The 14,965-nt window shown below is 37.9% G+C and overlaps 3 protein-coding genes across 3 annotated transcripts; 2 read left to right on the top strand and 1 right to left on the bottom strand.

Moving 5' to 3' along the window:
- The first annotated feature begins 872 nt into the window (after positions 1 to 872).
- Positions 873 to 4,674, top strand: uqcc5 (ubiquinol-cytochrome c reductase complex assembly factor 5). Its single transcript, XM_023422816.2, has 2 exons — positions 873 to 1,171; positions 4,293 to 4,674. Exons 1-2 carry the CDS (start codon positions 1,018 to 1,020, stop codon positions 4,382 to 4,384), a joined length of 246 nt encoding a protein of 81 aa, XP_023278584.1. The 5' UTR covers positions 873 to 1,017; the 3' UTR covers positions 4,385 to 4,674.
- On the bottom strand, positions 4,557 to 6,711 carry ognb (osteoglycin, paralog b). The gene is made up of 6 exons (XM_023422815.2): positions 6,525 to 6,711; positions 6,368 to 6,437; positions 5,937 to 6,101; positions 5,641 to 5,843; positions 5,451 to 5,543; positions 4,557 to 5,309 (listed from the first exon to the last, which is right to left on the bottom strand). Exons 1-6 carry the CDS (start codon positions 6,621 to 6,623, stop codon positions 5,139 to 5,141), a joined length of 801 nt encoding a protein of 266 aa, XP_023278583.1. The 5' UTR covers positions 6,624 to 6,711; the 3' UTR covers positions 4,557 to 5,138.
- Positions 6,712 to 9,090: 2,379 nt separating this feature from the next.
- On the top strand, positions 9,091 to 13,947 carry LOC111667172 (14-3-3 protein beta/alpha-1-like). The gene is made up of 6 exons (XM_023422788.2): positions 9,091 to 9,199; positions 10,339 to 10,640; positions 10,752 to 10,875; positions 11,523 to 11,686; positions 11,934 to 12,029; positions 12,125 to 13,947. The coding sequence occupies exons 2-6, from the start codon at positions 10,347 to 10,349 to the stop codon at positions 12,179 to 12,181; spliced, it is 735 nt and encodes a 244-aa protein (XP_023278556.1). The 5' UTR covers positions 9,091 to 9,199; positions 10,339 to 10,346; the 3' UTR covers positions 12,182 to 13,947.
- The last annotated feature ends 1,018 nt before the right edge of the window (positions 13,948 to 14,965 follow it).

The raw sequence follows: 14,965 nt of genomic DNA, 5'->3' as shown, positions 1-14,965 counted from the left end.
ATCTCATTTAAACACACCTATATTATTTCTGTCGTGTTACTTATGCAGAAAAAAAGGCCACAATGTCTCTGGAACACCTATTATTATTTATTACTATTATTTATTATTATATATTATATTATTATTATTTAAAATTCTGTTTTTATAAAAAAATGTAATCAGTTTTATGACTATTATAATGCAAATATTTCACTAATTTGTGCACAGAAAAAATTATAATATCAAAATTATTAACGTTATGTGACATTTAAACCCTTGTTTAGCTGTATCTTTTACATTAATCTTACAGTGTTAGTGGTTTAATAATTAAACCACAACGCATACATTTCATCACATTATCTCCATTATCTGCAATACACAAACACACACACCCGGATGTTATGCTGTATTCACTGAATGTCGGCAATTAGTATTAAGTAAAGCACCCCTTATTTCTGCTTGGCTAACCTTGTAAACACCACACCACACACAAAAACAGCCTAAACTGCGTATTTGTAGCAGTTCCTTACCAAGTCAAATCAGACACAAACAAGTAGTGTATATCTCTGATAAAGGTAGCCAGATACGGCGTGTTAATATAAATACTGGATTTTATTTTGATGTAACATGACATGTATGTTTAATTTCATCGGTGTCCACGATGAAACTCCCTTTATCCCCAAATCAGAATTAGAAACTGGACGCTGGCGTTCATTAAAGTTTTTCCCCGGTCCTCTGCTCATAGTTCCGGTTTAAACGATATGACTTGAACGCAGCAATACGACTCTGTGTGGGTGCGCTTGTTTTAAATTCCAATATCGAGCTGCCACCGGTTTTTCTCCACTATCCAGACTACTCCGCTCATTTGCTTTACGCCAGATCACACAACGAGCGCACCCTCTCGCGTCCATTGCTTTCATAATATTGTAGAGGACATGTGAAAGGTCCGTGCTCCTCTATCCTTACTTACCTCCAGAGTTTCCCCACGGCGCCGTAAACAGTTGAACAACACACGGCTCTGTCTGTCCGTTAGTCATTATGTTTCACAGGAGTAAAAACCTAAAATATGTATTGAACCTGGTCCCAGGTAAACGTCGTCTTGGGACGTACAGGTTCCTGCCTATCTTCTTTTGCATCGGAGGCGTCATGGAGTGGATCATGATCAACGTGAGGATAGGAAAAGAGACTTTCTGTGAGTGTAAAATGACAAATTGAGTGTCTATTCGACAGCCTTAGTTTTAACTTGGTATCCAGCTAGCTTGATGGCTATTAGCCGGTTAGCCTCCGAATCTACCTGTTCATCGTCAAAACTTGTTACGTTGCTCGTCTGATTTGCATTTAACACTTTCTGACCCTCCTTGTTGTATTAAATCATGCCGGTCTGGCAAGCTACTTATCTAAACTTTAGATGTTTAAGCTACCACACTTGAAATTTCCCATGTTGCAGCAGTGCAGTGTGTTTACCACGAGTTTGGCAATAGCCAGTTAAATCTCCCAGGTTGCCCCGGGGCAAAATCTTGTTGTTGGGCTCTCATTGACCCCCACTGTACATGTTTCATCATTTCATCATTTCATCATTTCATCATTTCATCAGGCGCCTGGAACCCAAGTTGCACCCCAAAAACTATTAAGATGATTCATCAAATAGGTGATTGACAGTAAATTAATTGGCAAGTTTTTTTTTATCATAGTAAAGCTCAACATCTGTGGCTTTTTGACTGTTGGACAGATAAAACAAGCAATTTGAATATGTTGCTATGTTGTTTTTCTCTTTTTAGTGACATTTCATATACTGAGCATGGAACTGAAACTGAAAAATAATCGTCAGATGTATTGATCATGAAAATAATTGTTAGTTGGACTGAATATCATTCCCTGTGTTCTCCAACATCAAACTGCTTCCATTTTTTTCTGTGATTCTGTGTGTTAATGCACAGATTATGACATTGGGCACCTCTACAAGACCAGACCCACAAGATGGAGGATGGCTAACCTGTCGTAGTTTATATTTTTAATTAAACAGTGCAAAGTTCTGATCTATTTGCTATTATACAAATTATGTAGCCCCAAATGATATGGAGTAAACCTGAGGCTTTTGGGGCCCCTGGGTGGTTTCCCACTTTGCCTGGTTGGTAATCCAGCCTTGCCCACTGGTAGGACTAAGCTTGTACACAGATTTGGACCCCAACACTCTTACCGACCTTTTCATATTTTGACTTGATATTGATTAAATGATGATATATCTGGTGTGACTGCAGGTCTTTAAAAGTCTTGTTTCTTCAAAGAAAGACCTTTAAGTATTAATAAGTGTTTAATTTAATTTATAAAGGTCTTGAATATTTGGAATACCCTGCCTTAGTCAGTAATGCTACTAATAAAATGTACCTAATTTTAGCACAACCTTTCTGGAAAATCCACAGTGCTATTTTTTCCAGACCTTTTTTCCACACCTCTGATGTTATAAATTCATGTCTTTGGTAAATAATTCCAGTCCATACCATCCCCACTGGTTTTCATTGATGTTATTCATACTTTAGTAGGTATGACTGTGAAACAGGATAATAACTGTTTCATTCTATATACCATTAAAAAGGTATTAAAATGTCTTTAATTTAACTTGGTGAACCTGCAGAAACCCAGTCACATCAAACAGATCAGTAATGGGAATTTATCTCATTAAACTCTTATGCAGACTTTAAAACCAGAAAAATTGTTATTGAATATCATGATAATATGACAATAAAAATCTCAGACTATATAGATACTGTACATACTACCACCAGTGGTGGAAGAATTACTCAGATTCTTCACTTAAATAAAAGTAGCAATACCACAATGTAAAAATACTTTAAAAATACTCATTCAAAATGTGACATCTGCACAGAAGTATTAAAAAATTGTTATTATGATGATGTATATATTACAGGGCTGCAATGTTGATTATCAATAAATATTTAGAATTTTTTGGTTAATCAATTAAACATTGACTCTTGACATTTGAGAAACTTGACCCAGAGATTGTTTGGCATTTCTTCGTGATTAATGGCTTCAGCAAGTCATCGACTTTAGTTTTCTGTCAAAAAATGGCTAATTGACATCATCGTTAAAGCTATAACATTGATGCATTAATGTGTAAGCAGCATTTCTGTGTTGCACTTCATATACTGTTGAGTAGTCCTAACAGTGCATCATATTTTATAAACTGATCATGTTTTGCATGTCAAATCTGAGTCTTCAAAGTCAAATGAATGTAGCACAATATTTCCACTACTAATATTTCACTAATTCTGTAGTGTACTGTAAAGTAGCATAAAGGGGAAATACTCAAGTAAACGTAATGTAGTTAAGGACAGTACTTGAGTAAATGTACTTTTTTTAAGCACTCATTATCACATTGCTGATTTTTTACTGATGTATCTTTAGCTATACCTGTAGAGAGTAAATATGCCACAGGGTCAGTCATAAGACTGAAAAGAAAAAGAGCCCCGGTGTGTTTCTGTTCTCACTGAACCCGTATTACAATATTCCAGATGTGCTCAAATGTGCAATTTCAGGAGAACTAAAAAGGCTCAAAAAAGAACAAAAGAGCAGCCCTGCAAATTTTATCCTGTTGTATTGTGAGGCTATGTAGGGACACAGAGAAATGTTTCTTCTGCAGAAAACAGTCTCCTGTTTTCATTCAAAAGGTCTGCAGGATAACCAATAATTCACAGTAGAAATTTGACCTATCACAGAAGGAAAAACAGAAGTGGAGGAGAACAAAAAGCATTATAACTGAATTCAGCAGCTTCAGTTTCAGAATCCTGGTACAGACATTTTTCATAACAGATGTTTTAACTTGTCATAGGAGGGAAAGCACAGGTCAAACAAATTTCTCCAAGGATGGTTCGGTGCCATTAAGTGTTCCAGAGACAGTGATACCGGCACCCTGGAACTTTCTGATCTAAATATGTTGTTATGAATGTTTTTAATTACACCTTTGCTTTTCCTAATATGACAAGCCAAAACATCTGCTGTAGAAAAACGTCTATTGTGTGCATGCTGGCTCACTCACGCTGTCATAGCTTGCAAGGTCATTGAACAGAGCAGAACCACTGTTAATTTTATTAGTATCACTTGTACTTTTCCTACTTTGACATATCAAACTGTCCTCTGTTATTATTAATAAGACACAGATGGCAAACATCAGCCATCCACAATGTAGTCTCAGTAGCCCACCATATGGCACTGTTTTATTCAATGCAGCTTTACCTGTATTAAAACTGCCTGTTGCAGGTGTCTTATTTCAGTCTCTTATTTATTTATTTTTCCAGATGATGTCTACAGAAGAAAACGATCAGAACGGGAGTACCAGCAGAAGATAGCAGATGGACTGATAGCTCTTAATGAGCCTGCAGCCAAGTGAATGATGATCGGATTTGATGCAGACTTCACATGTGTTGTTGAAAGACACATTCTCAGACTCTTGCTCTCTTATTTGTTTCAGACAATCTGGAATAAACTAAAATTTGTTACTGGCTTACAACAACAACCGTATCACAGTTATAAGGAGTTAAGAGTGAAAGGCTGAAGGAGAATTCTCTTCCAACATGCAGGTTTTATTGTTTATATGGTCGTTGGTTTAAGAAACATTAGCAATACAGCAGTGATAATATAAATGGTTTGAGATAAATGCTGGAAAAAAATCACAACAAATGGTCTCATTTCTTCACGATAACGATGTCCAGGTCTCAGTATTTATTTGACAGTGAGCCTGCCGATCTGCTAAGTTGAAAACATTGCATAGCACCTGCCAAGACAGAACTGTCTCAGCCAAATTGTAACTAAAGAAAAAATACAAAATGAGCCTTTGTATTTATAGACATAAATTTTGAACAGATGTGTCTCAATCTGGCAGATAGCGCTGATAAGAAACAAAAAACACAAGCTCTTTCTTCCACTTGTTCAAATCTGTTCTATAATTATATGATTTCTTTCTAATTATAAAAAAACTTATGATGTCTTGAACTGTATGGTAGATTTGAGTATATAAAATGTAACTTAAGAACTGTATTTTGTAAATGGTATTTTTACTATCTGTGTATCTGCATCCTTCAGTTTACACAGAACCCCCCCCCCCCTTTAAGGTTTGGCTCGGTCAAAAGCATGCTTTGGTAATATCAGTTGTACCATCCGACAGGGAGAGTCTGCAGACAGATGAAGCTGTTAGGGTGCTGTGACAGCTTGACCGGGTTCCCATCCAGTCTCACCTGGTCCAGGTTGGCCCGGATGTAATGGCTGGTGTTACCTTTGCAGAACGTCTCATCTGTTATTGCTGAGATCTTGTTGTTCTGCAGGAGACCGATTCAAAGGCACAAAATTAGCCCATCAGGTAGCTAGTACTGGCTCTGCAGAGAGAGAAAAATCTAATTGCTTCTACAGAGCAGGTCTGATTAATTTCTGTGATTTTGGTGAATTACAGATGAACTTACTTGCAGATGCACAACATGAAGAGACTCTGGAAGTTGGGGCACTGCTGTCAGTTCATTGTTTCCAAGGTAAAGATATACCAGTCTCGTGAGTTTCTGCAACAACAAAAGGCCACTATCATGGATCAAGCAATTTGCTCTATCACACATCCAAACATCCAAAGTACAAATGTACTATAGCATTCTCGCTCACCTTAAAAGCAGTTGCCTTTACACCCTGGGTTTTAAGCTTGTTGAAATTGGCATTGAATGAGACTAGCTTGGTGGGAAGTGTAGGAAGTTTAATCAGTTTATTTTCTGCAAGAGTGAGCTCCTCAAGATTAGGAAGTTTGGAAAAAGCTCCATCTTCTATCTCAGAGATGAGATTCCCACTTAGGTCAATTCTTCTTAATGTGGCTGAGAAAAAAAAATTAAAGAAAGGAGAGAAAGCTTGAAAGATGACATTCGCCTGAGGAGAATTAGTTGAATATTTTAATTATTTCTATTTACCCATGTCCGCAAAGTCTTGATTGCGTATTTTTGTGATCTTGTTGAAACGTGCATAGAGATATGCAGTTTCCTTTGGCAGTGCTGGGACGGCTGACATTTCAGGATTCACTTCCTCACAGTAAACAGATCCACTCAGGCAAACACACAGTAGACATGTTGGCAACTCTGAAAGATCACAGGTTTTTTTCCTAAATCATTTAGTTATTATTTGTTTTACACAAACAGTTTTTTGTATTTATCAACTAATTGGTCTCAGCAATGTGACTGTGCAGCTTAAAATGCACTACACACAGTTTAGATGAGGACACATTATTACATAATATGGGCTTTAGCTACATTCACAAAAATGTGGAAGAATGCCTCAGCAAGTGTTGCATAATCGGCTTTGAAACAGTTGTTGAAAACTATTTATCTCTTTAAACAAACCTTACCATCAGCTTTTGGAACTGCTGTGTCGGTGTCTTGATGGAAGCCATAGTCGGGAAGGTTTACAATGTCCCTCTGCAAAAAGAAGAAATCTTCTTAATAGCTGTAGTTTTCCCCCCAACTATTGTCACACAGTGTGTAACCCCCAGAAGATATTTTTACCTTAGGTTTTCTTGCTTCCACGTACTCATCTTTTGCTGCAGAAGACAGTATCCACGGGAGCACAACAGATGTGAAAATTAAAGTCCTTAATTGCATCATGGTGTCTTGGTGAGAGAAGAGAGTGTTGTCTGCTAGGCAAGGATCTGAGGTACATGTGAGCAAGAAAAATTTTCCATACAGTTTTTATTAAGCTGCCAGAATACCGCTGAGTAAGACAGGGAAACAAACTTTAACTCAATAGGTGCTGTGTTTGTCTCCCTCTCAGTGGTCATGATGACTCTTAAGACTGAAGTACTGTTTTTGTTTGGGGTTTTTTGTGTGCAGCAAACAGACAGAAATAGTGTCTGTTATTGGTGAGTAAAACATATGGAATGGAAAGTTACAATTAAAATTGAAAAGTGAACCTAATGAACACCACTTTTAAATTTTACTTTCAGTAACAAAGGAATGCTCTTACTGGAAAAACAGTGGTCCCAGGTTCCAGTAACTGATGGTGAAAGATGTTTTTGAAATGAATTGCCAAAGCAAACGGTGAACTGGAGAGAGAAAACTATTTGTCCGTATTTCAACTTAATACTTCTATTCAGATAAAAACTTAAAAACAGTTAATACACTCTGTCTCTTTAGGAGAGGGCTGTTCCTCTATGAAGAAGCAGACCTTTTTTTTAAGCCTGTGGAATATTTTTCTTTTGTTCATTTCTTAATTATTCTGCCATTTGTGAATTCTCAGCCTATTTCGAGAATACATGCAGCTATATTCCTTTTCCGAATCATGATCAACATTTTTCCCTTCAAGCAGCTGGGCAGTTAGACAGATTCTTCAACAGACACTCCAGTTTTCCATCAGATGATGTTTTTCTTCGTAAATGTTAAATGAGCACAAGCACTTTTTTTTTTTTTTAAACAACTTTGTATGTGAGGTGCCCACACTTCTCACCTGGAAAACATGCTTGCTTTACAACAGACCATTACAGCTACTCTGCATCCTTAGATTGACCGTTTAAGGCCACTCAAACTGGAATTTTATAAAAGCGTCGTAGAGTGCTGACACGTTAAGTCAATAAATAACTTAAATGTTGGCTAGAAAATGAATCACCAACCATCTTGATGATTTATCGAGTACGAAAATGTGAGATTTTTTTGCGTCTTTTATTATTACAAATTGAAGATCTTTGGGTTTTGTGTGGTTTTTCGAACAGCAAAAGCGATTTGAGGATGTTCTTCTGGGAACCTAGGATGGAAATGTTTCACTATTATCTGACATTTCATAAACTATATGAATCTGTTCATAGAAAAACTGATCAACAGATTACTCAATAATGAAAATGATTGGTTACATACACCCAGGCAAAGATCAAATATGGAATCTGAATGTTGAAATGTCATGAATTTTGAAGATGTTTTGCTATATATTTTGCTTGTGCCGCAGGCAAATATATTAATAACAGAAACCAACCTCAAACTGGAGTATCAGATTTAAGCCCCTGCATTGACAAACATCTGCTTAAGTGTCCACTGAAGCTCTGCAAGCTCCAGAAGTGCTACTCACCTTGACCTTTAACTGTGCTGCAGGATGAAAAGCAAGGGCAGCTTTCCTACACATATAAAATGTATTTATTTATCTCACAATTATCTACCCATAATTCTTTATATTTTGTTACATGTTTAAAATAAAAAAAAATGAACTAAAACTACCTAAAGTTAAAGCTGAAGTGCTAGAAATTGTTTGTCCACAACTGGTATACTCAGTCTTTTAAAAACATCTGGATAATATCAATTTTGTTTTAGTAGGAAGGTGATGGGGGAGGACAAAATCTGAGCTAGGCAAATCAAGTCAGTATCTTCCAAAGTTACGGCCTGGTTAGTACAAAATTTCATGTTTGTGTTTTCCTGGGCAGGGCTTTTGTGCTGAGCTGCAGTGGAGGAACATTAAAACAAAACAATACAAAAAATTGTGAATTTAGTACTAAGAATATTCAAACTTTGGAAGATATCAAATTGATTTGCATAACTCAGACTGCTGAAGCTTCATGTTATCTTCAGAACAACTTCTGAATCATTTTGGGGGAATGAGCACAGCAAGAAAAACCTGTTCCAGTGTTCATATGGGCACCTGACTATTGTTTTAAATTTTTTTTTAAATGTGGACATATTCTTTAATATGGAGACTTTCATTAATTAATAATGAAGCAAGAACTTTTCAAAGCTCATGTTATAAAGTCATTCACACAGGGCAGCAAATTAAAAACAAAATCATAACATTGGATATAAAAAGATGAAACCCATTCTACTGACGTAATATAAAATATATATATATATAAAAAGGGAATTAAAACTGAATAGAAAGACAAATAAAGTAAAGTAAAACCATCAAGCCGAATAAACCGATGTATTGTGGAAGTGGTGGTGTGGCCTTTTTACAACCCGTTAAATTTAGAAATAGCATATAACGTGTTTTTGAAACGCAGTATTTTAAGTTTGTGTTAATTGTGTTATTTAGCATATGAGCAGTGGCTGCATTACGTAAGGCAGATGTGTGGTGAGAAAAGAGGAAACAGAACTGCCAGTGTAGCGGAAGTGGTACTGCCCTGAACGATACGCTGAGCGAGACGGAGGACGGAGGCTGAATCGTCCAGAGAGAGAGAAAAAAAGCAGGATTAAAAGTCGCCAATATTGTGAGTATAGTAACCTCGCAAGTATGAATAGCGTGTTATAACACTAGATTTTCATTCGTAGCCCAATGTTAGAATGTCCGTTTCATCGTGTCCGGTTGGATCCCGTTGAGAACCCGTCATGCTAATGGAGCAGGCTAGCTGGGTTTGTGAAAAGTCGGTTAGCTAGCTGGCTAGCGTTAGCATTAGCTGCTAGCCAGCAGCTAATCGACGGTCGGATTCCGTGACACTTTGTTCTGACAGGCTCGGCAGCCTGGGCGGGCCGCGGCACAGCTGCTGAAAATGAATTAAACGCGAACGTAATACATTGCAGGACCAGATTTTCTTTTCTGTTGATCATTAAAAACGGCAAATGTTGACTGCCAACAGCCCAACCGTGGTTTTTAAATGAAAAGTCTGTCGTTGCTTTTGCTGGCCTAGCTAACCAGCGTTACCGTTAGATAGCGGTAACGCTACATTAGACGACGGTGGCTAGCTAGCTGTTAGCCACTCCACTCCGGTTTGCGTTATCATGAATACGCCAGATTAGCCCCAGTAACGTTATCTAATCCAGTTAGGTCGACAATGTATTATAGGAATAAAATAAGTGTTGAATCACATCTACAGTCACATTTAGCAGGCTAACGTCAGTGAGCGAAACGCATCACCCCGCTAGCATTGCTAGCAACATCAGGGGAGGGCATTAAAACCTGACCCGGGAAGGCTTCGTCTGCTGCAGCAAGTGTCGGTTGAAACAACGTTAAGCGAGCCAGTATTCAATTTCACACTACAGCAGTTGCTATTACTGTTCAACATATTGGATTCAACTTTATTCAGATCAAATTAGGCCAATAAAGAAACGGAAGAGATAGGATTGGAGAGCCCTGTCTAACTAGCAGCTAACCTTAGCAAGTGATGTGTATGGTTGACCCACTTGCCAAGGGGCCCAGTTCGCATTGCTTATCCTCACTTTCCATAGAATCCGGCGGTTTCCTTGTTTAAAAGACCTGGTCTGCCAAAGCAAAATAAAATCATTTCATGAGAGTTCAAAGCACACAAATGTATGGTGAATGGACAATGTTAGGACTATTGTGGAACATTCTTCCTTGTCTCTTGATTTACTACACCCAACTACTTCTAACACTGTGTTTTCTTTTCCTCAGTCTAGAAAATGGATAAGAACGACCTGGTACAGAAGGCCAAGCTTGCTGAGCAGGCTGAGCGCTATGATGACATGGCTGCAGCCATGAAGTCAGTGACGGAGCAGGGTGCAGAGCTGTCAAACGAGGAGCGCAACCTTCTCTCTGTTGCCTACAAGAATGTGGTAGGAGCACGCCGCTCATCCTGGCGCGTCATCTCCAGCATTGAGCAGAAGACTGAGGGCAATGACAAAAAACAGCAGATGGCACGTGAATACCGGGAGAAGATTGAATCTGAGCTGCAGGAAATCTGCCATGATGTGCTCGTAAGAGTTTCCAGTGTCTTTGAATTATTGTTTTTAAGCACCATACACATGCGATGACAGTGCCTATGCCTAACTATCACTTCACTGAAAAACTAAACTTATTGTTTTCAGGGCCTACTGGACAACTATCTCATTGCCAATGCGTCTGCTGCTGAAAGCAAGGTGTTCTACCTGAAAATGAAAGGCGACTATTATAGATACCTGTCTGAGGTTGCATCTGGGGATACTAAGAAGGGTAAGTGAGCACATTATTTAGTCGTGTGCTCTTAACACAAATTAGTATTTTTTTTTTTAAACAATGCATTAAATAATGGTGTAATCTGAAAATTCTCATTGCGATGATCCCGCCGAGAATTACCACTCAACTCCTCAGTTCCTCTCGGCTCTGTGTAGCATTTTTTTTTATTTTTCAGCCCCCGATCATTCACACCTCTCATCAGTGTTGTATCCAGCACCAGCAGGCAGCTGTTTTTAGGGGGGGGAAAAACATCTCTGTTGTACAGGCTATTCAGATGACCGGCTTCCTACTCAGCACCAAATGGCAGATAGATAAAGTTTGCCATGGATGAACAGAGTAGAGTATTTAGCACCCAAAGACCCAGATATTTTCCTCAGCACTCTGTGGAGACTAAAACAGAGCTAAAAGCAGACTGAATATTGGACTTATATTTGCCAGACGGACACAAACATGCCTCCAGATTATTGCCAGTGTTGCTCTGTGTCTGACGACTTATAGACAATTGTTTGAAATTTCAATTACAAGACAATATCATATCTTGCTCTCTGCCCCCAAGTGGCCAAAAAAATAATCAATTAATACTCCTTTTAAAATGTATTATAAACAGAGACTTATTTATTTTTTTTTATCTTTTCCTGCTATAGATACAGTGGAGAATTCCCAGCAGGCGTACCAGCAAGCTTTTGACATTAGCAAGGGGGAGATGCAGCCAACACACCCTATTAGGCTTGGCCTGGCCCTCAACTTCTCAGTCTTCTACTATGAAATCCTCAACAACCCGGACAGGGCCTGCAGCCTGGCTAAGACGGTATGAATTGATGCTGAAAGGCATAGTTTTGAAATGTTTTACAGGACAGTAATATTTGTAAAGACTTGAAGACAGTAGGTATAACGAATTGCAAGAAACATTTCATTACTTGGAAGGAAACATTGAGCATTTATTTTTCAGTAATTCAAAGAAATGTACACTTTTGTTTAGTCACTGCCAGACCTTGTTTAGGGGATGCTGTTAGGTTTTGCAAAATTAAATAACAAGTTTAATCTTTGTTTTTCAGGCATTTGATGAAGCCATCGCTGAACTTGACACTTTGAACGAGGATTCTTACAAAGACAGCACCCTGATCATGCAACTACTAAGGGACAACCTGACTGTGAGTTTTAAACTCCATGCTGTTTTATCCCTGATTGATCCTGGCGTATTTATTATTCACAGCAAATCATAACCCTGTACTGTATCTGTTTCCAGCTGTGGACATCGGAAAACCAGGCAGATGAGGGAGAGACCGGAGACGGGGAAAACTAATGGAATTGCACTGTTAATCCACCTACACTCTTATCTTAAACACAGACAGCTTATATACATCCCCCTCCACTCCATCAGCCCCTCCCACTTCTGTATGACAAGCAGCCTGAATTGCTCCTGACCAACTAGTTTACCCCTCTCAGTTCACTGTGAGGTGACAGGGTAATTTTCAGTTGTTAGCAGATTCAGTCACTTTGTGGAAACATGTTGTATTGATTAGTGAGTCCATGTTGCTGTTGTTTTTGTCAGCTTTGTGTGTCTGTCTGTATGTAGCGAATGAGCAAGTGTGAATGGATATGAAAGATTGTGTGTATGGTCTGGGGGGGAGGGGGGTGTTGTGAATTCTAATCGTCCTTCCAAATTCCTTTGTCCCAGCTAGTTTGTTGTGCATTTCTCATCCCTTTTTTTTTTTTGTTACTTTTCTTATTTGTGATTCCTCATGATATTTACAGGTTTTATTGTATGGTAATTAAACTGGCAGTTGATTTCCACCAAACACTGTGATGGTAGGCGTTCCATTTGCTTCACAACCCCAAAACAGTTTTGTGTTTGAATTTCCAGACACACGTACAATCCTGTATTCAACTAACTGCAATTCTGCTGTGGGCTCATACAGAAAGGAGGTAGGCTGTATTGTGACACTGACATCTTGGTGTAATGCTCCTTGATCATGTTCACAAATTTCACAGTTTCAAAGTTTTAAGGGACCCCTTAAATTGTCATGTTAGATTTGTTCAGACATAAGACATTCCACATTATTAGGCTTTTGGAAAGGCAGTGCTCCTTTTTTTTTTTTTTTTTTTTTTTTTTTTTTTTTTTTTGAACTAAGTATGGATTGTCATTGTAGTTTTACTCACTGTTCAGGTGCTGCTTGATCTCAGTACAATGAAAATTGTATGTGCGTAAATGTGGTTCCATGTATTTTGCAAGATTGACTATCATCTGTATGTAAAACCTAAAGTAACCTTTTATTGATGTTAATTGAAAATGTCTTACCACACTGTATCAACCCTGCTTGCAAAATATTCCTCTTAAAGCGGTTGTTTTCTCCAAAAAAAAAAAAAAAAAATTGTGCCTGGCTTTCTCTTGCAGCCTCTATTTTTGTTTAGGTGGCAGCATCTGCTTGTTGTTTTTAGAAATATCAAAGTGAACGAGTTAGGCCAGAAGAATTTACGACTGGCAAATATCGACCTCATTTTTTTGCCCAGGTGCATCACTCTGCTGTTAAAGATACCCGGTGTGAATGATCGTCTCAAAAATCAGGTCTATGTTGAAGGTGCAATTTGGAAAGAAGCTCAGTGTCACAATACCATGTATCACCACTACATTCCACATATTGTAGTTGAAGACACCATTCCACATTATAGCTGACAGTCTGTTTACTCTGACAATGCTCCAATGAATTGAAATAATTTCTGTTGAAAAAAAAAAAATCATGTCAGTTTATTATTATGCTTGATGAAAATGCAGTTAGTGAATGTGGAACGAAGCCTGTCTGTATATCAGGTATCTACTTGCTTTGTTTTTACTGACAAGTCTTATGGCTAAAATTTGCTTCTGTAACAGTCTATTACCCAGTGCACACACGTGGTTGTGAAAATTTAGATTAGCTCTAAAAAGCAATGACGAAATGGAGATAAACAATGGTTGGTGTAATTCTAGCTTTGTGTTTATGTATCTTTAAAACCATTCTAGTTTCACTATACATGTAAGAAATAGGAAAGTGTCAAAGACCATTCAGTGAAATAAAGTTTCGTTTAAGATAACAGGCAAATTACGTCTTCATTTTTGTTCACAAGGAATATTTTATTAAGGTGGTTTAGTCTTGAAAACACATTTTAATTCATAAATATAGCATAAACCACTGTTATCAACCAGAGAGCGAACATAAATATGAGGTTATTCCTTGTCATGCAAGAACTAGTTTTCATGGCGGAGTGTCACGCAAATTAATCATGTCCTCTCGCGACCTAATTGAAATGACGATGCGGAGGAGAGCTGCAGGTGTTCCACGGTCATAATTAAACGAAAACAACCTCCCGCCTGGAAAGTGAATCTGTGGCATTGAGAGCCAAACACCAAAAGTCGACGCCTCGGTTATTTGAAAGGCTGTAAGTAACGTTTATTTAGTCGACTTGGATCTGTTTTTGTTTGCTGAAATGTGGTTGTTCACCTGTTGCAAATATCTGTTAATTTTGATGTTGAGCGCTCAAAGAAAGGATATGATTTCAGCCAACTTTAGCTAGCGCTACGTAATGATTTCGTCTACAAGACAAATAATATTTTTTGAATTTACTTGTCCAAGTGTGATGTTGAGTAAAGCTATGCCATAATTAACGAGGTTCTGAAACAAATGTTAACTTACTATATGCATTTTTAGATCGCTGCACCTTTTCATGCAAGCATTTAACGTAATGACGTGTGGGGAGAAAAACATACATTTTGTGTTGAGAAAACTTTTTAAACAGTCTTCTGTGTTAATCTAATCCAAGTGTGAGAAGTTCAAGTACAGTGTTGTTTTTGTTTTGTTTTATCAACCAGAAAGTCATACTGAAGTCTATGTGTGTGTGTGTGTGTTTATTTTATTAAGATCTTCTTTAATCATACATATACTCAGCTGCCAGTTTATTAAGTACACCTAGGTAAAACCAATGCAGTCTAATAGAAAAGTCCTTCAGTAAATCCTCCCTCCATTAAAGTTATAGTTTTAAGTGTTCCATTAATCAGTTTTGGAGCTGACTGATTCAACTGATCACTTTGGAGGATGTAGTTTGTGGTGCTGTT

This window comes from Seriola lalandi, unplaced genomic scaffold (genome assembly GCF_002814215.2).
Source record: "Seriola lalandi dorsalis isolate HSWRI2012SDOR001 ecotype SW California unplaced genomic scaffold, Sedor1 jcf7180002054685, whole genome shotgun sequence".
NCBI classification, from domain to species: Eukaryota; Metazoa; Chordata; class Actinopteri; order Carangiformes; family Carangidae; genus Seriola; species Seriola lalandi.
Note: the sequence above shows the minus strand (reverse complement) of the source record. Positions and strands in the feature narration are given on the sequence as shown.

Coding starts and splice junctions, on each gene's coding strand:
- uqcc5 (XM_023422816.2), top strand. CDS start 1,018: ATGTTTCACAGGAGTAAAAACCTAAAATATGTATTGAACCTGGTCCCA. Junction 1,172..4,292: donor GATAGGAAAAGAGACTTTCT/GTGAGTGTAAAA, acceptor TTATTTTTCCAG/ATGATGTCTACAGAAGAAAA.
- ognb (XM_023422815.2), bottom strand. CDS start 6,623: ATGATGCAATTAAGGACTTTAATTTTCACATCTGTTGTGCTCCCGTGG. Junction 6,438..6,524: donor TGGAAGCAAGAAAACCTAAG/GTAAAAATATCT, acceptor TTCTTTTTGCAG/AGGGACATTGTAAACCTTCC. Junction 5,310..5,450: donor TTCATGTTGTGCATCTGCAA/GTAAGTTCATCT, acceptor GGTCTCCTGCAG/AACAACAAGATCTCAGCAAT.
- LOC111667172 (XM_023422788.2), top strand. CDS start 10,347: ATGGATAAGAACGACCTGGTACAGAAGGCCAAGCTTGCTGAGCAGGCT. Junction 10,641..10,751: donor AAATCTGCCATGATGTGCTC/GTAAGAGTTTCC, acceptor TATTGTTTTCAG/GGCCTACTGGACAACTATCT. Junction 11,687..11,933: donor CCTGCAGCCTGGCTAAGACG/GTATGAATTGAT, acceptor TTTGTTTTTCAG/GCATTTGATGAAGCCATCGC.